This window comes from Mirounga leonina, unplaced genomic scaffold (genome assembly GCF_011800145.1).
Source record: "Mirounga leonina isolate KUSES-001 unplaced genomic scaffold, KU_Mleo_1.0 Mir_53, whole genome shotgun sequence".
Taxonomy (NCBI): domain Eukaryota; kingdom Metazoa; phylum Chordata; class Mammalia; order Carnivora; family Phocidae; genus Mirounga; species Mirounga leonina.
The window spans coordinates 80,931,116-80,958,511 of record NW_023270807.1 but is presented as its reverse complement, the minus strand read 5'-3'; the positions used below and the strand labels follow the sequence as shown (position 1 = coordinate 80,958,511).

Here is a 27,396-nt window from a genome sequence, read left to right as displayed (position 1 = left end):
CATGATGAAACAACAGGACTTCAAAGAATCACTGAGTTAAATAATGCAAGCTTCAAGATGCCCGTAAGGCTAAGACGTCCACTGTGGCAGACTATTTAATTAGTAACATGTACTTTACAAAACTCACCATTATATATTTATACAATAGACTGTTAAGATTTTTTAAAAACTGTTTTCTAGTACTGTCAGTTCCCCTATTCACATTTTTTAATGTTTGTGTGATAGACCCAATGGGCTGATGTCTGGGCCATCTCCAGCCAGGGCGGCAGGACCTCTATTACTACTATTAATTAGTACCAGTGTTCCACACTTTATAGGAACTTTTCCCATCATTATGTCACTTGATACTCCTAAAAGCTATCTAATATAGCCACTGTTATTTTTATTTTATAGATTAATATTAGCTCAGAGATGCCAACTTGCTCATTGTCACACAACGAATAAAAGAAGGATCTGAGAGTTAAAATAGGGCTTTACTGATACCAAGTTTCTAGTACTTTCCATGACTCTGGAATTTCCCTACACTTTGGTTTGGTGGTAGACGGTGGCAGATGGTAGAAACAGTTAACTTTGTGTAAAGTGGCTAGCAGAGGGGTTAGAAATTTCTAGAGACAATTCAGAAGCATATGCCAACATCCAAAACAAGGTATGCATATCTGATAAAATCTATCCTTGTGTTTTTTTAAGAAGACAAGTGATTTTCTGTGTGTCCGTATAATCTACCACAAGCAGCCTTACTGTTGTTCTTTTACTTACTCAGCCAGTATTTTTGTACTGTTGCTCCTTTCCAGGTCCTACTAGAAATGCAATGCTAAGCAAAATAAACGTGGTTCCTGCTTTCATGGGCTTTGTCTTAACAGGAGTGGGAAGCCATTGGCAGGTTCTCATCAGTGGAGTGAGATGATACCGTTGACGTCACAGATGCACTATGTGCTACACTGTGGGTTGATGTGGAACAGGCAGAGTGCGGTCGGGGAGATAAAATGCGTGACTGCTGTGTAAACTGGATGAGATACGATGTTGACCTGACTTAAGGTAGTAGCAGCAGAGATGGGAAAAGTAGGCACAAGAGATATTTAGGAAGTAGTAGTGCTCTAACTAATTGTATGAGAAAGAAAAGTGTAGTAATCAGTCATCTGTCCTGCTTGCCCAGAACAACTCCAGTTTTTGCCTTTTGTCCAATCATAATTATTAAAAGTATCCCCCTTTGACTTTCAAAAGCATCCCAGTTTGGTTGACAAATATGTGTTGATCTTGGAAATGAAGATTCAAGAATTTTGTCCAGGTTTTTGGCTTGAACACTGGTGTGGATAGTTGTGCCATATACTGAAAGGGGGTTCATTGGAGAAGAGAATGGTATGGGGAGGAGACTGAATTCAGAATGGGTTTGTTGTGTCTAAGGTAACTGTCTTAATTGAAGTGAAGGCATTTAACAAGAACCAGATAACTACATGGGTCAGGAGCTCAGCTTGGAGGCCTGACCCGTCATTAGAGATACATTGATTTGGGAGCAATCAGCATGGATGGCACCTGAAGCGATGGAAGTAGATGAAATCACCAAGCCAGAAAGGGTCAAGAGGCCCAATTCCCTGAGGAACTCAAAGCAGCACCTATTTTTAAGGGAAGCAAAGAGGGGCTCACAAAGGAGATCTGGAAAGGAGAGGCCAAGGTCATAAGAAAACTGGGAGATGAGCAAGAAAGGAGAGAGAGCAATGTCGCATGCTATCAAGAGGTCACATATGATGAGAAAAATATACGTTGAACTCAGTAACTAGTAAGTCATTAGCAACATTGGTGATGGTGGCTTGGTGACATTGTGAGACATAAGCTTGATTATAGCATTTATTTTTTTTTCTCATTTTTTAATTTAAATTCAATTAATAAACATATAGAGTATTATTAGTTTCAGAAGTAAAGTTCATTGATTCATCAGTCTTACGTAACACCCAGTTCTCATCACATCACGTGCCCTCCTTAATGTCCATCACCCAGTTACCCCATCCCCCCCACCCCTCTCCCCTCCAGCAATCCTCATTTTGTTTCCTAGAGTTAAGAGTCTCTTACGGTTTGTCTCCATCTCTGATTTCGTCTTGATTTATTATTTTCCTCCCTTCCCCTATGCTCCTCTGTTTTGTTTCTTAAATTCCACATGAGTGAAATCATATGATAATTGTCTTCCTTTGATTGATTTATTTCGCTTAACATAATACCCTCTAGTTCCATCCACGTCATTGCAAATGGCAAGATTTCATTTTTTTTTTGATGGCTGAGTAGTATTCCATCCTGTACTGTACACACACACACACACACACACACACCCCACATCCTCTTTATCCATTCATCTGTCGATGGACATCTGGGCTTTTTCCATAGTTTGGCTATATGGACATTGCTGCTGTAAACATTGGGGTACAGGTGCCCCTTCAGATCACATTTGTACCTTTGGGGTAAATACCCAGTAGTGCAATCGCTGGGTCGTAGGGTAGCTCTATTTTCAACTTTTTGAGGAACCTCCATACTGTTTTCCAGAGTGGCTGTACCAGCTTGCATTCCCACCAACAGTGTAAGAGGGTTCCCCTTTCTCTGCATCCTCGCCAACATTTGTTGCTTCCTGAATTGTTAATTTTAGCCATTCTGACCAGTGTGAGGTGGTATCTCATTGTGGTTTTGATTTGTATTTCATTCTTTAGTAGGATGTTTTTTAGCCTCCATGTATTTGAGTTCTTTCCATATTTCCCCTTGTGATTGAGTTCAAGTTTCAAAGCATTGTGCTCTGAAAATATTCAGGGATTGATCCCAATCTTTTGGCACCAGTTGAGACCCGATTTGTGACCCAGGATGTGATCTATTCTGGAGAATGTTCCATATGGGGCGCCTGGGTGGCTCAGTTGGTTGGGCGGCTGCCTTCGGCTCAGGTCATGATCCTGGAGTCCCGGGATCGAGTCCCGCATCGGGCTCCCTGCTCAGCAGGGAGTCTGCTTCTCCCTCTGACCCTCCCCCCTCTCATGTGCTCTCTCTCATTCTCTCTCTCTCTCAAATAAATAAATAAAATCTTTAAAAAAAAAAAAAAAAGAGAATGTTCCATATGCACTCGAGAAGAATGTGTATTCTGTTGCTTTAGGATGGAATGCTCTGAATATATCTATTGAAGTCCATATGGTCCAGTGTGTCATTCAAAGCCCGTGTTTCTTTGTTGATCTTCTGCTTAGATGCTCTGTCCATTGCAGTGAATGGGGTGTTAAAGTCCCCTACGAGTATTATATTATTATCAGTGTGTTTAAATTTGTTATTAATTGGTTTAGATAATTGGCTGCTCCCATGTTAGGGGCACAAATATTTACAATTGTTAGATCTTCTTGTTGGATCGGCCCTTTAATTATGATATGGTGTCCTTCCTCATCTTTTATTAGTCTTTGGTTTAAAATCTAATTTATCTGATATAAAGATTGCTACCCCAGCTTTCTTTTGATGTCCATTAGCATGATAAATGGTTTTCCACTCTCTCACTTTCAGTTTGGAGGTGTCTTTGGATCTAAAATGAGTCTCTTGTAGACAGCATATCGATGGATCTTGCTTTTTTTTATCCAATCTGATACCCTGTGTCTTTTGATTGGGGCATTTAGCCCATTTACATTCAGAGTAACTATTGAAAGATATGAATTTAGTGCCATTGTATTACCTATAAAGTAATTGTTTCTGTATACTGTTTCTGTTCCTTCCTGGTCTATGTTCCTTTTGGGCTCTCTTCATTTAAAATATACTCTTAAATATTTCTTGCAGAGCTGGTTTAGTGTTCATGAATTCCTTTAGTTTCTGTTTGTTCTGGAAGCTCTTTATCTCTCCTTCTATTTTGAATGACACCCTTGCTGGATAAAGTATTCTTGGCTGCATATTTTTCTCATTTAGCACCCTGAATATATATGCAAGTCCTTTATGGCCTGCCAATTCTCTGTGGGTAGGTCTGCTGCCAGTCTAATGTTTCTACCCTTCTAGCTTAAGGACCTCTTGTCCCGAGCTGCTTTCAGGATTTTCTCTGAAATTTATAAGCTTCACTATTATATGTCGAGGTGTTGACCTATTTTTATTGATTTTGAGAAGGGTTCTCTTTGCCTCCTGGACTTGAATGCCTGTTTCCTTCCCCAGACTAGGGAAGTTCTCAGCTATAATTTGCTTAATATACCTTTTGCCCCTCTCTCTCTTTCTTCTTCTTCTGGGATCCCAATTATCCTAATATTGTTTCACTTTATGGGATCACTTATCTCTCAAATTCTCCCCTGGTGACCCAGTAGTTGTTTATCTGTCTTTTCTCAGCTTCTTCATTCTCCATCATTTGGTCTTCTATATCACTAATTCTCTCTACTGCCTCATTTATCCTAGCAGTTAGAGCCTCCATTTTTTATTGCATCTCATTAATAGCCTTTTTGATTTTGACCTGATTAGATTTTAGTTATTTTATTTCTCCAGAAAGGGATTCTCTAGTGTCTTCTATGTTTCTTTCAAGTCCAGCTAGTATCTTTATAATCATTATTCTGAACTCTAGTTCCAACATCTTACTAATGTCCATATTAATTAGGTCCCTGGCAGTCGGTACTGCCTCTTGTTCTCTTTTTTGAGATGAGTGTTTCTGTCTTATCATTGTATCCAGAGAAGAAAGAAGATGAATGAGAGCACAAAATACTAAAATAGCAACAAGGACCCTAGAGAAATATACAGGAAACAAATCGGAAGAGACCCAAAACCAAAAATACAAAAATACAAAAGAAAGAGAATATAATCAGACAGGTGAATGGAACAGAGTAATACACTAGATCCTGGGTATATTTTGGTCTGTCTGTTAGAAAACTAGATCCCAAAATTGTAGAGAAAAAAAAACTTATATATATACAGAAATAAAATTAAATACAATGAAAGGATAGAATGTAAAGTGAAAGACTAAAGAATCATGAGGGAAAAAAACATGAATTCTGTATACTGTTTTCCCCAGCGCTGGAGTTTTGAAGTTCTGTGTGATCAGTAAACTTGGTCTTAGCTGGATATTCTTGCTGATTTTCTGGGGGAGGGGCCTGTTGCACTGATTCTCAGGTGTCTTTGCCCCTGGCAGAACTAAACCACCCTTACTTTACCAGGGGGCCAGGCTAAGTAATCTTCTCAGGATTGCTGTAGGTGGCTTTTGTTCCCTGAAGTCTTCCCATGCTGCTTTAGAGGATAAGAATGAAAATGGCGGCCTCTGATCTCCAGCCCCAGAGCCAAAAACCTCAGGGCCCCATTCCTCAGTGCACCCTCACAGAAAAGCAGTCAATCACTCCTGTCTCCCTTGTCTCCATCCACACTCCGTGATTACCCAGCCTGTGACTGAGCATTTTTACCTCAGGCACACGACCCCATTTCAAGTCTCCAAACCCTATAGACTCCTGCGGCGGGCACACACGCCATTCCTCCCATGGAGGGAGGGGGGTCTTGCCCTAGTTCTGCCACTTACTGGGCCCCTCCTCAGAGGGCAGTCACCCGACCATGCCATGGTTCATGATTAATGGCAACCCCGAGCTGAAAGCCCACTCCTGGGCTCGCTGATTGCAGTTGGCTTCCCTGCTCCAATACCTGGGAACTCTGCCACATCCAGGCACCCCCAGTCTTCCTGTGACCCCCGGGATCCTGAGACCACACTGTCCCACCTAGGGTTCTGCCCCCACCTAGCCACCTGAGCACCCTTCAGGCAGGGACGTCCCTCACCAGAGCAGACTTCTAAAAGTTCTGATATTGTGCTTCACTGCTATATCATTTTCCAATGTCTGGCTAATGGAGGCTCCCTCCCCCTGCAGTTTATCTTCCGATATATCGCCTCAGATTCACTTCTCTGCACCTCCTACCTTGCAAAAAGTGGCCACAGCGATTCTTTTCTTAGATCTGTGGTTGAGTTCACAGGTGTTCAGAATGATTTGATAACTATCTAGCTGAATATGCCAGGGACCAGACAAAACTAAGGTCCATTACTCCTCTGCCACCTTCCTCCCTCTGAGTATAGCATTTAAATTAATGATTGGGTAGTGAGTGTAAACAATTTTCAGAATTACAACTGAGAAGGAAAGAAAGCACTAGTGAAATACCTGGAGAATTTGTGAAATTTACAGGATGATGGTGTCTCTAAAGTTGTTATGAGATCACCTAATATATTGAACTTAGAGGCTTCCACCTCTAATATCCATCATGAAAATGGAATATGATCACAGCTTTTAAATTTAAGTAAATTTGTGTGTTTTGGTGGTATTTGTATACTTTTTTAATCTAAATCTTTTACCTTAAGTTTTCAGGTAAATTATTTTTACATAGCAGAAAGAAGGACACAATTTATAAGGTCACTTTAACTATTTTGCAAGAAAAAAAAAAAAGCAACAGATAAATTTGCTCAATTAAAAGGAAATACTGCCTTAGTTCTTTCTCACTGTCCAAAGAATTATGCTCCCTTTGGCTTCAGAACAATGGTGACTCTTTAAATATTCTTTGACAGATAAAAAAAGGTAAAGATTTATTGCAAAGGAAAGCATTTCCGAAAGAGGTGTTCTGCATCGCCTTTGTGTATGTGCATAAATTATAAACAGGGCTCAAAGGTGCAGTCACTATAATAGCTTTCTGCTCTCTTTTAAGAAAATAGAAAATGCTCACTTAGGGGTTACTCTGTATTTCCATTAATGAATCTTCTAAGCTTGAATGATTTTAAATAGGATATTTATGTTCCTTGGTTCTAGTAGGCCAAGAACTTAGAAAAATATGTGTGATTAAAGTATCTAAAGTAATAAATTTACGTGGACATTTAATAAAAAATATTAGTAATAATAATAATAATAAATGTCTCAGCTAAAGACTTCAAGGAGGATTCACAATCAAGGGAAAACAGCCACAAAATCGTATGTTCCTAGAGAATTTGATTAGCCTTCTGTACTCAAGTTTAATAATGATGTTGAAGCTTTGATGAACAACTCTGCACAAGAGTTGTAATCATGACAGACAAGCACCCTTACTTAACCCAAATGAATGAACTTGGTGTTTTTTTCTTCAACTATTTGGGAAAAATTAATTGAAGTCCAGTGTTTAACAAAGACATAGAGACTATGACTTTAAAGTAGTAACACTGTTTTACGTAATAGGTTATAAAAGTCTCATTACTTTATACCCTGAATACACTTACTTGCAAGGTTATCAGTGCCTTTGGTCAGAAATTGACTTTTATATTTGGCTTTTTGTTTCTGAAAATATGTTTAGATTAATTCATCAGCAAATCTATATTATTTAATGAGACTTACAAAAATTCTTCAATATCTGAATTTGAAATTATTTACCCACCATCTTTATGTCAGTTTTGTTATTTAATTATCAAACCCAGCTAGTATTTTTTCATTTTTTAAATTTTATTTAAATTCAATTAATTAACATAGAGTGTATTATTAGTTTCGGAGGTAAAGTTCAGTGATTCATCTGTCTTATATAACACCCAGTTCTCATCACATCACGTGCCCTCCTTAATGCCCATCCCCCAGTTACCCCATCCCCCACCTCCCACCCCTCCAGCAAACCTCATTTTGTTTCCTAGAGTTAAGAGTCTCTTATGGTTTGTCTCCCTCTCTGATTTCATCTTGATTTATTTTTCCCTCCTTTCCCCTATGCTCCTCTGTTTTGTTTCTTAAATTCTACATATGAATGGAATCACCACATGATAATTGTCTTTCTCTGATTGACTTATTTCGTTTAGCATAATGCCATGTCATTGCAAATGGCAAGATTTCATTTTTTTTATGGCTGAGTACTATTCCATATATATGTATATATACCACATCTTCTATATCCATTCATCTGTAGATAGATATCTGGGCTCTTTCCATAGTTGGCTATTTTGGACATTGCTGCTATAAACATTGGGGTGCATGTGCCCCTTCGGGTCACTACATTTGTACCTTTGGGGTAAATACCCAGTAGTCAAAATGCTGGGTCATAGGGTAGCTCTATTTTCAACTTTTTGAGGAACCTCCATACTGTTTTCCAGAGTGGCTGCACCAGCTTGCATTCCCACCAACAGTGTAAGAGGGTTCCCCTTTCTCTGCATCCTCGCCAACATTTGTTGTTTTCTGACTTGTTAATTTTAGCCATTCTGACTATAAACCCAGCTAGTATTTTAAGACTGCCTGTTCATACTTCATGATCAGAGTTTATATTTGCACCTGTGTATATTCTGAAGTTTGTCTGGTGGGCTTAGCAGTTCTGAAAAATTTTAGGAGATACATGCTACTTATGGCATAATATCTTTAGAAAAGTATCTCATAATTACATGTTTTGTTGAATAAAAATGTATATTAAACATATACTTACCTCACTGAATAAGAACTGATCTTTCAATGAGTTTCAGAAACATTTAATTCTGTGAGATATGTCAAATCACAAAGCAATCATCGTTACTCTCGGAAAGCCAAGCATAACCTAGAACCTATTGAGAATGAGCATTAATTAATGAATAATGATGATTTGTTGCATGCCACTAAGTTTTTTCTAGGGATTTCTACATCAAGCATTCTGTCTCCGTATTTGAAGCAGGAACTATTTAAACCAATCCAATTGAGAATTACAAACAACATATATTCTCTTTAGCTTTATATCCAACTTTGAAATATATTCCACATGTTTTCATACACACTGATGTGTATGTATTTCTAAAATTGTTCTTGGGAAAGAAGAGATCTCCAATATGTTTAATACATGCTTTGATGAACTGAACTATAATGTATAGTTTGAAATGTGGTAAACATTGAACTACCTCTATTCATAATTAATGAGATTGGAAATTTCCTGAAGCCTAGATATATGGAAAGTGTCATGTCAGAAAGGAAAACTCCCTTGCTTACCAGAAGAAACAAGCTGAAGGCTTGCTCTTCCTACTTGAGAATAACAGTTACCAAATACAGACCCATGGGGAAGTTTTGTCCTATCCAATTGAAATAAGATAAATTAAGACAGTTATAGTGAATTGTTTTATAAAGTAAACTGTTTCTTCTAGCACTTTCTTCAAACTTATGTTTCCTACTGGTTTTACTTTAAATTGCCATTTTATGAAATGATATGGCTATCAGATATATTCATTATTTTTAATTTCCTACTTGGAAAAATTAAAAATTAGTAACCTTATGTCCGTCTCTTTTGGGGAGAAACTGTGGCAGGTCGGGAAAGTAGAGCAGATATTTAGATGTGCAGATATGCAGAACCTGGAGTGAAAGCATGGGGAGGGGGTTCGGAAGCCAAGACAGAGAGGCTAAAGAAGAAAGAATTGAATATAGAACAATAGTTTTTAAAAGGAATTTGTAAATTATCCATTAGAAAGGTATGAGGCTCAATTTAGGGGCTCATTTGTTCATTCGGCCACCATTTCCTCACACTGTGGTGGATGCTTTAAGGCAGTTTCCCAAATGTGCCTGATCCTAGGACTCACCCATACTCTTCTCACCCAGATTCTTAACAGGAGGGACTATGGATCTGGAAACATTGAGAAATGCTGTTTTAGAAGATAGAAGATGTGTTAGATTTGTTACTCTTCTTGAGCAATTTATGATCTATCCTTATCTCTCTATGCCTCAGTTTTTCTATCTGCAAAAATGTAAAATAATACTTTTCTTGCCAGTTTTCAAGGTTAATAAGGTAAAAGGAAAATATCTTCAGAGGGTTAGTGGAACTTGTAAATTGACGAATAAGGTTTATGCTTTTGATTGTGCGTATATGTGGGGGATGGTGGTGGCTTTGAGAAAGAAGGACAGTTAGAAGTATAATGAATGGATAAAGAAGATGTGTGTATATATATGCAATGGAATATTATTCAGCCACCAAAAAGAATGAAATCTTGCCATTTGCAATGACATGGATGGAGCTAGAGTGTTTTATGTAAGCAAACCAAGTCAGAGAAAGATAAATACCATATGATTTCACTCATATGTGGAATTTAAGAAACAAAACAGATGAACATATGGGAAGGGGAGAAAAAAGAGGGGGAAGCAAACCATAAGAGACTCTTAACTATAGAGAACAAACAGGGTTGCTGGAGGGAGGTGGGCAGAGGATGGCACTTTTTGTGGGGCACCTGGGTGGCTCAGTCAGTTAAACATCCTTCTCTTGGTCTCAGTTCAGGTCTTGATCTCAGGGTTGTGAGTTCAAGGCCTATGTTGGGCTCCATGCTGGGCGTGGAGCCTACTTTAAAAATGGCGGGGGGGGGGGCACTTGTGATGAACCACTAAATTCTACTCCTGAAACCAATATTACACTATATGTTAACTAACTAGAAATTAAATAAAAAAGAAATTGGAACAAAAAATAGAATTTGGGGGGGGGAGAATTTTTAAAATTCTTAAAAATTCTTAAAAAATATTATTAAAATAATAATAAAACAACTTTATCTTTTTTTTTTAAAGATTTTTATTTATTTATTCATGAGAGGCAGAGGGAGAAGCAGGCTCCCAAGGAGCAGAGAGCCCGATGCGGGACTCGATCCCAGGACCCTGGGATCATGACCTGAGCTGAAGGCAGACGCTTAACCATCTGAGCCACCCAGGCGCCCACAACTTTATCTTTTCAAAGTTCTGTTTCCCAAGTTTATTATCTGGGTTTTATTTTTGAAGAGAATGTGAAATATTCCTTGATGTATTTGTTTTTTCTTTTCCTCCAAACCAGCTATTCCTTTCAAATCTTATATATCAAATCATAAACTGACACCTCCACTAGTTATTTAACCTAACCTCTTGTGTCCCAGGCAAGTGTTATTGACAAGTCCCGTGAAGGGCCAAGCACAGCACCAAGTGCCTGAGTTCAGAAGTGTTTGCTGAATGAGCCAGCAAACAAATGAATCCCTAAATCTGACACCATCTCTTTCCATATTCTAGGCTAAAAATCTTGTGTCTGACTTCTACAGACATTTGGAGAAAAATAGTTCACCATTCCCTCTGATAGTCTTTACTAGGTTTTGTTTTATTTTTATGTGTTGACAAAATCCCTATTCAGAAGGCTTTCCCCTTATCTCTACCCTAACTCTCTTATGCTGTAGTTCAGCATGCTTTTGTATTTATATATCTAGGTTATTTATATTCAAATAAAATAAACAAGTTCTCTTTTGGTAGTAATTTTTGGCTGGGACCAATTTTCATTTCTGTGATAATTAGCTGCTTTCAGTAACTTATTTTTTAAATTCATTTAGCAGCAGCAACAGAAGAACCAGAAGTGATTCCAGACCCAGCCAAGCAGACAGACAGAGTGGTGAAAATAGCAGGAATTAGTGCTGGAATTCTGGTGTTCATCCTCCTCCTCCTAGTTGTCATACTAATTGTAAAAAAAAGGTAAGACCTGATTTTGTTCTGTCCCATTCACCTACCATTTATGTCACTAGTTTTCAAATACTGTTTTGTTTCCTTGAGCTCTTTTGAAATAGAACAAACAAGAAGAATTGAATTTTGACAGTGTTGCCAGCATCTGAGTCTGTTTCTCCTGACGTTTAAATAAATTCCTATCGGTTCTTTGCAGTTTAATTTTGGATATAAACATATACTTTTTGTCAAATTAACTTTGAAAGTAATGTGTGAATTTAAATTTCTCAAATGCAGAGACACTTGAGATATTCATTTATCTTTTATTCTGAAATGTTATTTACTAATAATGGAAAAAGTATTTATTATGGTACTTGGATTATGGTCTGTGAATTAGTTTGTACTCTTACTCTATTTTTGTAAATGTTGACTACAAGTAAGATATGAGAAGAATCTAAATATTATTTTGTGAAATTGTATATTAAATATTCACTGACTAAATATTTCAGCACATTAATATGAAGAGTCTTTTTTTTTTTTAATTGAGCGTTAGTCTTTTATACAATATCAACCAATATCGCCATCTTCTGGAATTCTATGAAGATATTAAGACCTAGGAATTGAAACTGAACTCTACTCAGGAGATTAAAGTATACTCTGTTGAAAAACGTTTTGAAGTATACAGTCTTTATAACTTGAACTTCTTTCCATTCTATAAAATGTCATTATCTAAAAAGCGTTATCTTAGAAACTGATACAACTCTCTTATCCTTCCAATCATATGTTTTAGATTATACTGCAGTTTAGAAGGACTTTTAAACAAGTCTTTACATGCAGAGTACAGTCCTAAAATAGCTTTTTGTGTAGAAGTGTTTAAAATTTATGATTATATCGAATATTAAATGATGTTGCTTACATTACATTAAATCATATTCTATTAGGATTGTTTTATACTCAAAATAAATCATTAACAATATAGATAAGACTCATACTACATGTTTAATCATTCCATCAGAGTTTATTTTAATGTATTGCCTCTTTACAATTATCCCCTGGAGATATATATGTTGGAGAAGACACATCTGCATTAGAAACATTAGGTATGCATTATAGTGTTTTGTGTTAAATTAGCTACATACGTGCTTTCCCTAATAGTGCTTTCTCTTTTTGCTGTTGTCTACCTCTGTGGTTGGAGAATACATCATAATTGAGATAGGAAGGTTTAAGTATTTTAGTAATATGAATTTGCCAATTAAGATCAATAAAATGGCTGATTGTAACCTTTTAGATCTTATGTCTCTATTTAGTTTAAATTTATATTTGCAGAGTTAACTAAACTGTTTAGAGAGTTAACTAAACTTTGCTTCACAATTATAAAACTATTCCAGTCCCTTCGGATTGGAAATGAGAGCATGAAATTGGCCTCTGATTATGTCCTCACTCAGTTAGAATTGGGTTAAACTTACTGGTTTTATTTGTTATTTATTCAACGCTTATTTGTTATTGTAGCCTTCCTTATCCATGGCCCTGTGTTCCAGAAATAACAAAAAAAAAAATTGAAACATAAATTTCCTAAAGTAAACCAAAATAATCTCTAAGCATGATTATTTTTGTGTGGGTAAAATGCTCTGACAACTGTCTAAAATTGCATAATGTACAAATTCTTTTTCTGGTTCATATTTTAAATGGTTGGCCTCTCTATTAGAATGCTTAATGTTTGACTTTTCATAATTATGCATTAATTGATTGTCTTTTGGTAGAGAGTATTCCAGGGCTTTTGTTTCTCTTCCTCACCACAACCTTTATGACTAGGAAAAGTTGCAATTTTATAGACAGAGAAGGTTACATATGTAGGTATACTTCTTTCCAGTATATAATACTAGAACTAAATTACATGAATCCCTTATCTAAGCAACTTTGTAATGACTTTTACTCATATGTAGTATGTCTCACATGTATCGTGTATGATTTAGTAACAAATATGTTTATTATACATACACAAAGGCATAGATTTTATCACCATATTGCATAGTATCAAGCTTAATCAATTTTAGTATATACTGTTTCCCTTTGAATACACAAATTTATAACAAAAATAATGTAAAAACAAACTATTTTAGTCTCTTATGGTCTTTGTTTTTATGGGAAATTAAGTTTCTCAAGACTTTATCCCTCACTGGGAATAATATACATAGGTCTATTTCTCATGTTGAAAAAAGTTCTATGCACTTTTTAGTTTTGTGTAAAGATATGGTTTGGAATTCAATTTAGTAAAATTCCACAGCTGAGGGTATATATAAAGTAAGTTTTTAGGCTAAGAAAAGGGATAGTGCATCTCTCAAAACGCAATGTCATTTTTTTTTTAATTTAAACGCTGTTGAATTATTTCCAGATGTATGCCATTTTTTCATTGGTTATGTATTATATTTTAAATGTGCAGCATGAATACATTATTAATTCCCAGCATAAATTTGAAATTATGTTTCAATACAGTAAATGTTTGTGTATAATATCATGATCACATACATCTACTGTGGAAATATATCCGCGTATTTATAGTGCATGGGGCATATGTATATTCACACAATATATGTATGTACCCCTGTACCATTAAGATATAACAATTTGTTTAGAAATTTAGATGTCACTCTGCATATATTCTATATTAACCTAATAGATATTTATGTTTTGTATCTAAAGAAAAATAGTCAATTTAGTGTAAAAGTTCTATACACAGCAGTTCCATCTGTCATGGCTTTTCGATGGTAATGGATAATATTATGCTTAACTGCATGTTGAAATACACAATCCATTTAATTTTTAAATTTTTCTGGCAGCAAGAGAAATACCAGCATGTATTTTAAATTTTATTTTTCTATTGCATATCTGTCTAATTGCATGGCAAAAAAATATCTAACCAAATGCATGAGCAAATTGAAATGCAAACCAAAAAAAAAACATGACTTTTATTTTATTTTACTTTATTTTATTTTTTAACACACATTTTTCTGCTTTATTGAATGTGACAGAGTCACGCTTTTCATTCACCATTGCTTCTCTTTTTCCACTGTCTGTGATTTGCTTGCCAGGAGGAGCTACTATTCTTACTCCTACTACCTGTAAGTAGAAAACGGGTGATATACAACTTTACATGTGTTAAAGATGCAGTATCCCTTTTCAAAAAACAAGAACAAAAAAATTTTTAAATGTTTGTAATTTTGGTGATGTTTTCTGGACTCTAAAATATAAAGTTTAACCATTAACTTACTTTGTTAATCTTTTTAAAAAGGGATATTGTATTTCTGTATGTTCAGCTACTTTTAATTTTATTTATAATTTTCTGTTAGTAGCTTTAGACTACACCCCCAAAACATCATTTATTTACTTAAGTCAAACCTGTAACTTATAAACATGATACCTCATACCACAGATCAGGTCAGGTCTAACTGTGATAACGTCTTTCTCCACATTTCCAGGAATCCAGGACGGGTTATCACTTCAGAACACCTTTGGTCTGGCCATCTAGGCAAGCAGTATGCTCTTATAAAAACAAATGGATAAAATGATAATGTTGCAATGACAAACAAAAAAATCTTTTTAGGAAGGAAAAATTGAGTTGATTTATCATAACTTAAACAGGACAATGATTTTCTAAAGCCAAGACCAAAAAGAATGCTGTGATCCTACACAAAACACACCTAGGTGTCCTCTATTTCCTTTTCTCTTCCAAACACTTAGCTCACCCTATACTTGGGTATGGAATGTTAGTTTGAATAAGGACAGAGAATATTGTTCCCCCTATTTCTCTAGCCGTCTTAAGTTTATTACCTCAGATGCCGGGGTATTCATCCAATCCAAAAGAATGATAGCAAAAAATGTTCTTGCTTTATCAGTTTTGATTCACCAACTTTTAAGGCTTAAGGATTGTGATTAAGTATGTTTGGGGACATTTATCCCACAGTATTTATTTTACAAGGTAAATTTAAGCTAGCTTTACAATAAAATTTGGTAAGAGTCTCAATGACTGTAACAGAGGTCTGCCAATATTTTAAATATTATAAACGCTGGCTTCTTATAATCTGCTAAAACAAGCAGGTGTAAACTAACAGTGCTCTTAGCTTATTGTGATGAATCATAATATCCTTGTTAAATCATGTTTGATGAAACCAAACATAATTAACTGTACCATTTCATAAAATTATGGAACACTTTTCCTCTTTATAGCCCACCCATATATCCACCTGCAGAAGTTTATGCTGTTGGCTGCTTTGATAATGAAAGTCATTTGCACATCTGTCAAACTCAAGTAGTTGCAAAATGAATTGCTTAACTGTCCTGAAGTGTACCATATATACATACATTATATATATATACACATATATATGTGCATGTATATATATATATACACATTTTTATGTGTAAAGTACAGAGTTTATATATATATATATTGCTGGTTGCTCAGAGAGAGAAAAAGCATCAAACATGTAGGAATCAGTAAGTACATGTAAGAATGTCAGTAAGCTTACCATTAACCATCAATGTACCTGTAATGTTAGAATGGGATTGCTTTCTTAGTGGATGGATAACATTTCTTTATTCTAGGCTATATAGTAGGTTATGATACTGTTACTGTAATACATAGGGCTATTAGCATTATTAATCATAATTTCAAAAGAATGTCACAGAATATGATTTTTAAAGCTTCCTTAAACATACCTAATCTAAATCTAAACATATCTAATCTAAACATACCTAACCTGAATTGGAGATTTTTTAACAAAAGTAAATAAATAAAATTTAAAAGAAAACTAATTGTGATCTTTGAGCTAATGTTCATTGGCAATGTCATAGTGACCGTCGCTCATGATCAAAACACTTAACTCTAATGTTAATTTTTATTCTGTAATAACCTGAATTAAAGCCTACCTCACAGGGTTGTTGTGAGGGTTAAGGTATAAAAACCAAGTTGATAATGCATGACTGGCAAATAGTAACAAAGGTTATAACTCCCCCCATAATTTGTCATCTAACAAAGGTTTGTGAATCTTAAAAGTCTTTCATTGCCATGAAAACTTTATCAGCCGTACATTTGACAAGTTAATTGCTTATTTTTCCTTAATCACAAAATATACATATAAATTATATATGTTTTAAAGTAAAGCCGCAAAGTTTAAACCTGTCTATTCTAAATGCTTTGAACTGCCCATCCTCAAAATTTTAACAGTATTTTTAATCCACATTTCAAGTTGTGTTATTTTTATCCAGTTCAATCTCAAATTTTTTGAGGGAAGAATTCATTCTTCTTGCCCAAGAAACAAAGATTGGAAACTATTTCTTAAATTGTTTTTTTTACTCTTTTAACACTTTAAAGGGGCAAAACATTTGTGCTGTATTCACATTCTTTTTCTCAAATTTATAACAATAATGTTTAATTCCTAGATGCTTCATATTATGTACTTGTAATGTGGCATTTTTAAAAAAATGTCAGCAACTGGGTATAGTGGAACAGTTTAGGCTCAGAACCAGGTCATTCTTCACTTATTATTAGATAAATATTCTTGGGCAAGTTATTTAACTTGTCTGAGCCTCAATGAACTCATCTATACAATTAGAATCCTCATGCCTTTTTCAGTGGTTGATCTGAGAATTAACTGAATTAACAAGTGAAAAGTGTGATGCATATAACAGGCCTAATTCATCCATTCAACAAGGATTTATTGAGTGCCTGCTATGTGCCAGAGATGCTGTAAGTGCTCGGAGTAATGGTCCTTCTCTCCGTGGAACACACAATGGGGAAACAGAAGGATACTTGCACTGATACATGGTAAGGATTGTTATAGGCAGAAAACATGGTGCTATAAAAATACCTAGCAGGGGAGCACCTGGGTGACTCAGTTGGTTAAGTGTCCGACTCCTGACAGCTCAAGTCTTGATCTCAGGGTCATAAGTTCAAGCCCTGTGTTGGGCTCCATGCCTAGCTTTCAAAAACAAAAAACAAACAAACAAACAAACAAAAAGCTACCTAGCAGGGAAACCTAACCTGAGGTGGGTTGTATTGGGATCCGAGAAGCCTCCTGATGCAGTGAGACAGAATGGAAGCTAACCAGATACTAGAGGGAAAAAGGAACAAATACCTTATATGGTGGTCTAGAGGTAAGTTTGGAAAGTAAAGTCTATAGACTAAAATATGACCTGCTGATGTTTAATTTGCCCCATAGCTGGTTTCGAAAAATAGATCAACTTGAAAAAATCAAAAAATCAGGAAACTTAACATAATATTCAGATTCATGACTTGTCTTTAAAAATAATTTTTAAAATGAGAAGCTCAACACTGGGATCAAATGCCAGTAGTCACTTAGGCCAGGTTGCCCCCTAAATGGCTTTCCAGTTCTCCACCATCCCCATCCTTCCATACAATGTCTTAGCACTGGCAGCAGGACTCATCTGTGTTCCCTGTCTGAAATCGGTAAGATTTTTGCAGGTTTTTAACATTCACCCTAGCCTAGAAAAAAGAGATAATAACCCTTTCAACGAATACAGGAAATATTCCTAATAAATGATGGTGGTGGTGGTAGTTCCTGTTATACTTTTGTCCTTGTTCTTATTACAGTACTGTCATTACCATGATTATTATTTCTTTAAAAAAATTAATGCCATTTGCATCCTAAAGCTTAGTTTCTGACTATCTTATTTCAGTGTCAAATCTGTTGTATCACTATACTGGGTATTTTGGGTATGTACCCCTTGAGGCCAAGTACTATTATTCTCAGGAAGGAAAATCCAGAGGAGCTCTCATATTGCCACAGTAGTTTTGTAAAAGAAAGGCCCTTGGACACAAACAACCATTAAATGAGCCTTTAAAAAATATTTGTAGTATATTTACTCTAGTACAGATACTAATGAGAATCAGAAGAATATGTTCTAGTTAATGATCTAGCTGAGGAATAATTCCAAGGCAGCATAAACTGCTGCCATAAACATAATCTGGCTGCTACAGGCTTTTTGAATGCCTTTATTTATATTATATATAAATTACCTTGTTAATGTGAAATAAATGTTTTATATGCCCTTAATGGTTTTTTATTGCATGTTTTATGTGTAACATTCACAAAGAACCAGAATGTGTTTCACATCCTTGATATATGAGATAAAGATGTCAATATTTGAGTAGCTCAAAAGTCTCACTCTACTAATTTCTAAATCCCCTCAGTTATTTGCCCTGCTGCACTATAAGGCAGTTCTTCAGTTAAGATTCTGCCATGTGGTTCTAAAACACATTTTTAGGATGTAAAAATGGCTATAAATCAAGATTATGATCATTTGTATAATATGTCAACATTATATTTTCCAAACTTTTCTCAGGGTGCTTTTCTTACACGGTATATAATTTTTCCATATATATGTATATTTGCATTAAATCTAGCAGTGGTAAATTCTGCAACTCTCCAGATTAAGTTGGGATTAATGTTATAAATATACTGCTAAATACGTTAATGCTACACATGTTGCATTTTTACTGAATAATAAAACAGAGAATGAAGAATGGGATTTCTTTGTGCATTTTAGTTGGGTGACTCTAGTAAAATAAACTTTAAAAACTAGTCATGTTATACCCCAGAAGAACTTCTAAAAGGTGATCAAAAGAATTAATTACCTGAAAACCAAAACTTAGCTTTAGCTTACATTTTCCTTGAACAGTTTTACTAAGGAAGTATTTATTTATGGCTTTAATAAAGCATAGTTATAATTTATGACTATTTTAATACAAGAAATGAAAGGCTTCGATTGACTGCTTGAATGTTGAAATATCCATATGACAAATAGTTTTATAGCTACCAGCAGATCTTGTTAGAATATACAACCTAATTCCTGAAATTAGGAAACTTAGAGATTCCAAACTACATCTATATGTATTCTTATCCTTGGGCTTTCTTGAACTGCTTACTGCTAGTGTCAACTCTCCTTCAAGCCTCATACTAAGGTTTCCCATTTGTATTTGCCTTGGCAGCAAGCTTGCTAAAAAACGCAAAGACGCCATGGGGAATACCCGGCAGGAGATGACTCACATGGTAAATGCTATGGACCGAAGTTATGCTGATCAGAGCACTCTGCATGCAGAAGACCCTCTTTCCATCACCTTCATGGACCAGCATAATTTCAGTCCAAGATGTAAGTTCTTCATTAAAATTTTAATAAGTGATTTTGAAGCCCTTTAAATCACTTTGAATTCAACACATTACCTTTGAATAGTGAGAAAAAGTAAAACAGAAATGGACAAAACAGCCAGAAACAGAAAAAGTGATAGGGAATATTATAGAATTTTTAAGAGGACTTGTTTTCAGTCTTGATGCTGGATTTAGTTTAACTGCAAACTGTATGACTTTTATTACTGTATCATAAAAGATATTCATATACTACTTAACACCAAATCATATGTTATTGCTCTAAGTTGAAATACTTGATTGCCTACATAAAATTAGTTCGCTTCAGAATTTATTTATAATTATTTTGCCATTTGAGTCTTCTTTCGTGTAAGGTAAAGTTCCCTTAGAACTTTAACATCATAATTCTTTCTGGGAATTATTGGCATGGGTGAAATTATTCTATTATTCTACAAAGACTCCTGGAGAATTTCAGTAATAAAACATTAACTAGGGGAAAGAAGAGACTACATGCTCTTAAGTATCTGATGAGCAATCCAAAAATTTACTTGTACTGGCAGATTGGCAGGGAATGGCAAAATCCATCCATCCATCCATCTGTTCATCCATATTAAAAATTCCTAATGTTGATCTATAAAGGCAGGACTTCTAAAACATTTACAGTGAAGTACTACCTCATGGCAGATGATTTGAATAATTGCCCCACAATCAATATTACTGTTTATCTTCAGATTTCCTATGAATTTTATATTCTGTTCTATAGCACTGTGTTTATTTTGGTACTTAAATTTTAAGTGAAATTACCTGACTGTTTCTTCAAATCCTCATGTAAAAGTGATGCATGAGGAAGGCAAGTCATGTTTATCCCTGGCCATGTATACACAGAGGTATTCTTAGATTCCAGAGATTTGCTTACTCCAATTTGAAACATGTATCTAAAGGAAAGAAGCAAACAAAAGAAGTATTATTTCCTATACAGATTATATACATACGGAGTGGTGAGGTTGAGAAAATAAAGTATTTGTAGGTTGTGTGTATTTATGTCTTTTCAGAAAGGGAAGGTTTTTTCCTGCAATGTTTAGCTTGGTGAAAATTTTCAGTAATTATTGGCCCTAAAAGCAGCCCATCATTTTCCTTGATATATATTGACACCAAATTAATAGCTATAACTATGCTGTATGAGTCATTTTGGAATTTAATTTTAATCATGATGGGCCTTTTTCATCTATTTTACTTCTATTTCACTATAAGATAAATGATAGAGAAAAACATAAAGTACTATTTTTGTCGAAAATAAGTTTTGCTGAAAATATAGATGTACCATCTCTCTAACCACTTGATTTAATAATTAAAAGGGATTTGAAAGCATGTTTGTTCCCTAAACTTTTCTACCTATTGCCTATGCTAGTACTTTATTAGGAAGCTTGAATTCAGCAGTGTAACAACTACAGATACCCACTTTTGAATTTGGATTCAAATTTATGAATTTGGAAAAAGGATTAACTCTATTTCTTATGGTTAGCTGAAAAAAATTTATTTGTAATGAATATGAAATAATTATTTCCCTAAGTACCTTGCTTGATAGATCTAAATGGGTCTCTCCCCCCACCACACCGTTTTATAATCTTTATAATGTCACGTTGAATCTTCCTGGCTTTTAAAAATTGAACAGAATACTGAACTTTAATTATAGACACACCTTTCCTGGTGTTTTGAGATAACCCAAACTGAAAAAGAACTTTACCTTTGCAGGTTATAATAATCAAAGTTGAATAGTTTTATTTCTTAGGAAAGCATAAGTCTATTTTAAAGGAAAATTGTAAAATACAACTTTAGGGCAATATATTCCTTCATGAGCTCTGTTTTCCTGCAGTGCCCAATGATCCACTTGTGCCGACCGCTGTGTTAGGTGAGGCCCTAATTCTTTATCATTCTTTCTTGCATGGATCACACATCCTTGCATGAGTTACAGCTTTGTCTACACAGTAATTATTTACAGTGTAGGAAGCAGCTTGATTTTGAAAATTAAGTCATGATCTTATCAAAGAGAGCAACTGGCATCAAACCAATCTGATCTAGTGGATTTCAAATTAGTAAAATGCTTTTTTTAAAGCAACATATTTTTAAAGTCTTTGTTCTGTTAGATTTGGAGCAAAAGTACAATGGCCCTTAGTATATGACTAACGTTTACATATGCAGGTTAGCAGAATGAACCCAAATGCACACATCTCAGGGGCCAGTGCTACCTGAATGATTAATCTATATATAAAAATCTACTTGATGGAAAGATTTTTCTCAATCCTTCTAAGTTTATAGCAACTAAAGAACACATTTCCAAGGAAACATTAAGAATGTGTGCATTTGCTTTAGTTTTGTCTTTATTAAGAGTTTATAAATGCAGGCGAAGTTACTACAATATTAATGTGGAGTTCTGCATTCTATATGCATCTTATGTGATGTGTTATCCTTCAAGAAATCTAGAACAAGCCAAGGCTTACCTCTATACAACATCTAAGACATTGCTAGTGATGAATAAGGCCTTTTCAAATGTAAAATTAATGTTTAACTGTATATTTAAGAATGGAATGAGTTTCATTTTAATTTGTACTCTATTCCTTGACTAATTACACACCAATGATTTTTGACCAGCTTACTTATATGTTAAGAAGTTCTATATATCAGTTTTACCCCCGTGTTTCTAATATTTAAGATTTAACCAAAGAAATATGGAAATTGCCAGATAAATATATCTTAAAAGTTCCCAATTCTCTCATTAAATATAAAAATTCAAATTTCTTGTGAACATAATACCTTATCTTACATTTTACGCATGTTTTTATTATCCATGTATTCAACATTTAAATACACTTTTAAAGTATTTGGGAATAATACAACTAATTCAGGTAAGGGAAACATACCTGTTTTTTACTAAAATAATTATAAATAATTTTATAATATAGAGAATATATATTCTGAAAAACTCTGGAAGTCAGTGTTCTCTTTTTCTGATTGTACGCTCCTTTTGATGTCCACACCAATAATGAAACTGGAAGTAAACTGGGGAATTCGTCCCAATGGGTAGCCCAGTCATGTAGGGAGGAGCCAGAATCAAGATCATTGGGATGGCACCAAATATCTCTGAAAATGTCATCTTCTGTTAAGCAGAATGCTGCAGAATGCTGTCACCATCAAATTAATAAGTAAAATTCAATTAAAATATTAAAAACTCACTGAGGAAAAATTAGTTACCTAAATGTTAAAATTTCATTACAGTAATATTCTAAGAAAATGTTGAATTGGGTCCAAGTCTCAGTTCTCCTGGGGACTCACAGTATGAACCCATGGAAGTGCCTTATGTCTTTGCTTTCCCGTCTGTAGACTTTTTCACAGTTTTGTAAAGACAAAATGAAATAATATATGTGAGTTTTACAAACTGTAACATTTAAAAGATTATTATAAGAGTTTGCCCTATGAAAACGGGTATTTATGTTTAAGGAAGGCTAGAGTTAACACAACAGCCATAAAGTCTACCCATAGAAGCAGTTGTTATGCATTTTATTTCATTTTGAAAGTCAAGCTGGTTGGTGTTTTTAAAAAAATATATTCTTCAAGAGCTAAATCTCATTAATCATATCAGATGTAGAAAGTTTGTTGCATTTTTCATCATTCTTGGAATCATAGTGTTTATGGTTACTTTGCATCCACTTGATTTTGTATTTGTAAAGCAATTTTTGAAATCACTTCAAATATTGCTTGATATTAATACCTACGTACCGATCTTAAAAGCGCTTTGAAACTTTTCATATTGATTCATATTTTTGTTTTTTTGTGTTTTACTGCTTCATTGGGTTAAAGTCCCTATAACTGGTAAGTGCATTGCAAAGAATTCTAGAAAACCTTTCCATCAAGGAAATATTCGAAGTTATTATTCTTAAATGTGTAATAAGGATAATGATTAGAACATGTACTCTCCCTAATAGCGACATTATTTGGTGGTATAATGAGGTGGAAATGTATTGAGATTAATAATACATATGTGATTATTTTAATGAATACTGCTCTTTGTATTACTGTGTTAAAGCTTAATGCAAAACAAAAAACACTGTCTATTTCATACTGGACATACCGTGTAAGATTTGGAATATGGGTGAATTCTTTGTTTCTCACTGAGCCTTTTATAATTGTAAATATTCTGCTGCTCCAGCAGGTATGATATGAGCTCTGAGCCTGCTCCACAGAGCCTGGGCTACCGTATTCCAGCTTGGGTGATTGCATTTTGCCTCTCCGACATTATCTGTCCTCTTTACTTCTCATCCTAAGCTGTATATTCTGTGACAGTGCCCAAATCAGTGGCTTCTCAATTGAATTTTTACGTTCACCTTTATGTCAGTCTATTGACTGTAATATTTTAGCAAAGACAAATCAGTTGAGTGTAGTCTCACAGGAAGTAAAGGAAACTCATGAATCGTGTTTGCTAGCAAATGTTGGTGTGTAGAGGGGGTGGGCAAAACCTGAGTTGGGTGGTTAGGTCACAACAGAATCCACCAGGGGTTTTTTGGATTCAATGTGACATTTTTAGAAAAAATGCAAAAAAAAAAGAAAGAAAGAAAAGAAAAGGGAAAAAGAAAAAGCATTCATCCTAATAAGGGAAAGTAAAATAAATGCAATCAAACTAAATTATAGACGAACACAAATCTGATCGTGGGGTTCTTTTTTTTTTTTTTTTTCCCTTCTCCAGGAAGAAAAAATGTTTATCATGGGGACAACAATTCATTTTTTGCCATATCCTATTTGTAGAGTTGGTGATAGAACAGGCAAATGTACCAGCACTTGAAATATGTTTAACTGTTAATTAAATATCGTTCTCTACAGTATGCATTATCATTAAAAACAAAAGTTCCCCTAAGAGTGTACTTTCTGTTCTGTTAATGAATATGGCAGTATAATGCTTTCCAAAGTAATGCCCCTTAAAACATTTGTTTTTGTTTTGTTTTTTTTTTAAGTGGTAAGTTTAAATGTGGTAAATATAAGCATGCTTTTTCTCATTGTAATGATTAGTGCTGTGGTCATTAAAATAATATTTATTCTTCATAGGTATAATGTTCTTGTTCATTTCTTCTTATGACATAAAGAGACTTAAAAGTTTCATTTTCAGCTAATAACACAGTGGGGATGGGGCCTACACTTAAATGTGGGTGGTGAGGGATTCTTTAACAAATTCACTCACTGATATATATTTGAGTGACTGCACCAGTCACTAGGAACAAAAAGACAACTATGACTCTGTTGCCACACTTTAAGCATTCAGAGTTTAGTGAAAAGAAAGAGATCAGGAGACAAATGACTAAAATATAGAGTAAGGGAAAGGACACATAGAACAGGAGGCCATGGGAACATAATGAAGGAACTATGTAGCTCGGCCTGGATGGGTCAGGGAAGAATTCCAGAGGAACAACCTATGTATTTTGCCCCAGAGACATACCCTAGTTCTTTCACACAGCGGCCAGAAGTCAAAATATACTTACAGTAAAAACAACAACCATCGTAATAACCCAAAGGGGTAGAGACTGCGTATAAATGCATGCATAGCCTGGCTTGCGGACATAGTGGGGCCAGGGGATGATTCTGGAGAATGCCCGTGTTTCCCACTCTGGACTGTCCCGTGCTCAGAAGCCCCAGGTGGCAGAGTAGGCCCACAAAGCCACAGAGAGCAGCCCTTTGGGGGGTGGTTGCCTAGATGGGGTCTGTGAGCGAGGTTGGGATATGGTGGGGAAGGAGTTTGTTCAGTTTACCCGCCAATGAAAACACCTCTCCAAGTTGACAGCTTGATCTTCTGGTCCTACTCTATGCTGCTGTGACTGCAGATACAAGAAAAAGGAAGAACTCAGCAAAATCTCCCACTTACACTTTCTAAAAGTGGATCAGATGTCTACATCTCACAGCATTCGTTATCTCGATGACATAAACATAATATACTCTGACCTCATACCTCGAGCTGATGTAAAAGGCTTTGTCTGTATAGGGAAGCCGCCCGAGATCTATTGCTGTATTTCTTTTTTCTTCCTCCTGTTATCAGGAAAATCTTTAAGTTCTTACAATCTTCTTTGCATAGATATATATTAAACAAGATAACTTTGTCTTTTTTTTAATCTTCTGGAATCTGAAACCCGCCAGATGAGAACCACAGTGCCACAGCAGAGTCCAGTCGTCTTCTAGATGTACCTCGCTACCTCTGTGAGGGGACAGAGTCCCCTTACCAGACGGGACAGCTGCACCCAGCCATCCGGGTTGCCGACTTACTGCAGCACATTAATCTCATGAAGACATCAGACAGCTATGGGTTCAAAGAGGAATATGAGGTGAAAGTTTCAATGCTACGTTAAATGTTATTTCTAATCGTAATAGTGGAATTGAACCTTTTTTTCCCTCCCTTTACCATCACAAGGAGTGGAGTCTACTCCATAGACTCCAATCTTGTGTCTCTGAGAATATCCTCAAATGTGTATGGGGGAGAAGGGGTAGACGAAATTGAAAGAAAGGGCACTTTCTGGGTCAAAATTCGCTTGAAGAATTCTTAAATGTTGGATTCCAGAATTTTACTATGCGATTTAAAAACCCCTTTGTTAGACCTTCTATTCCCCCCCCCAAAAAATCCTTTAACAGGATCCTTTGAGTCCCATTGTATCACTACAGAGTCGACCATTTGAATGACTGAAGCAGTAGGTACTTCTCTGCCTCTTTGCTTGTTGACCCTCTGTTGAGAAGTGGGGGATGATCTTTGTGTTCTAAATGTACTGCTTGTCACTCTTAGTTTTCTTTGTGGCTTATTGGTTGAAAGTGGCCGGGAAGAAAAATAGAGCACTGCGAATCTAGACAACATTAGAAGCCAAAAGAAGGATGTGGGAAATTATTCTTCCAACTTGATTTCCCCTTCCTCCTGAATCCAAAATACAAGTGTAAGTCATACTGCCACAGGAAGTGGTTTAAACTGAACATCTCAATAAACATAATATAGCAAAAAGGAAAAAGTTCCTTTGCCACTCGGCACTTACTGAGAAATGTCAGCCTCGGGCATAGAAGGAAGTTCCTCCACCACCGTACTCATAACCACCATATACGCACATTTAAAGTGAAAGAATCCAAGCAGTACTTGACTTTAAAAGATCATCTGAAATGCATTCGACTGCATGAAGAATCTTCTGAACTCTGTAATTTATTTACAGATGGCTGGTATACCTGAGTTTGGGCGCAAATAAAATTAGCTGTGAATTTTGAAAGTTGGTTTGAGAAAACTCAACCACTGTGCTGTGGCAAGAAAATAGTGCAAGGAATTATAAGATTCTGCCAGAGCTGGGGGGTTTTTTTGTTGTTGTTCATGTGTATTCCTGTGTACCTCACTTCAAAAACCGTTGATTCTTTGAAGACCCCATTTCCTGTGTTGAGCAAAGTTTAAGTGTTACTGCAAAAAAGAAATCTATACCCATCTTTTGAATTGCTGCATATGGTAATTAAACCAATCAGCAAATTCATCTGTTCCAAGATCCTTGGATAAGGTGACTCTTTAATTTTCATATGGTCCCTTGTTGTAGAGACTCTGTCCTTTTCATGATCTTCAAAGAAACTGAAATGGGATGTATTGCACATGATTTAATGAATAATTATGGGGGAAAACAGGTTTTCTTTTTCCTGTTATAAATGCTAAGGGAAGAACATTTGAAAGATACTCATTAAAAGTAGTTTTGACGTTTTGATGCTTTCTCTACTTCCATCTCTCAGAGTTGTAGCAATCTTAAATTTGAAATTGTTTCAAGCTCCTTTTTTTTCCTAAAGTTGTTTTTTTGTCCTTATTTTGAACTCAGTCCAATCCAGAATGAGCAAGTAGGAGTCCAACAAACAAGCTTTGAGATCTG

The 27,396-nt window shown here is 35.4% G+C and overlaps 1 protein-coding gene across 2 annotated transcripts in view; it reads left to right on the top strand.

Moving 5' to 3' along the window:
- PTPRK (protein tyrosine phosphatase receptor type K) overlaps positions 1-27,396 on the top strand; it is a 555,842-nt gene that overhangs the window by 503,450 nt on the left and 24,996 nt on the right. Inside the window, exons 14-16 of one of the 2 annotated variants that reach the window (XM_034990587.1) lie at positions 11,222-11,357; positions 19,333-19,493; positions 25,661-25,845. In XM_034990587.1, coding sequence (XP_034846478.1) covers positions 11,222-11,357; positions 19,333-19,493; positions 25,661-25,845 — 482 coding nt within the window. Of the gene's footprint in view, positions 1-11,218; positions 11,358-19,332; positions 19,494-25,660; positions 25,846-27,396 lie in introns of both variants that reach the window. The other variant, XM_034990586.1, reaches the window with a different exon arrangement.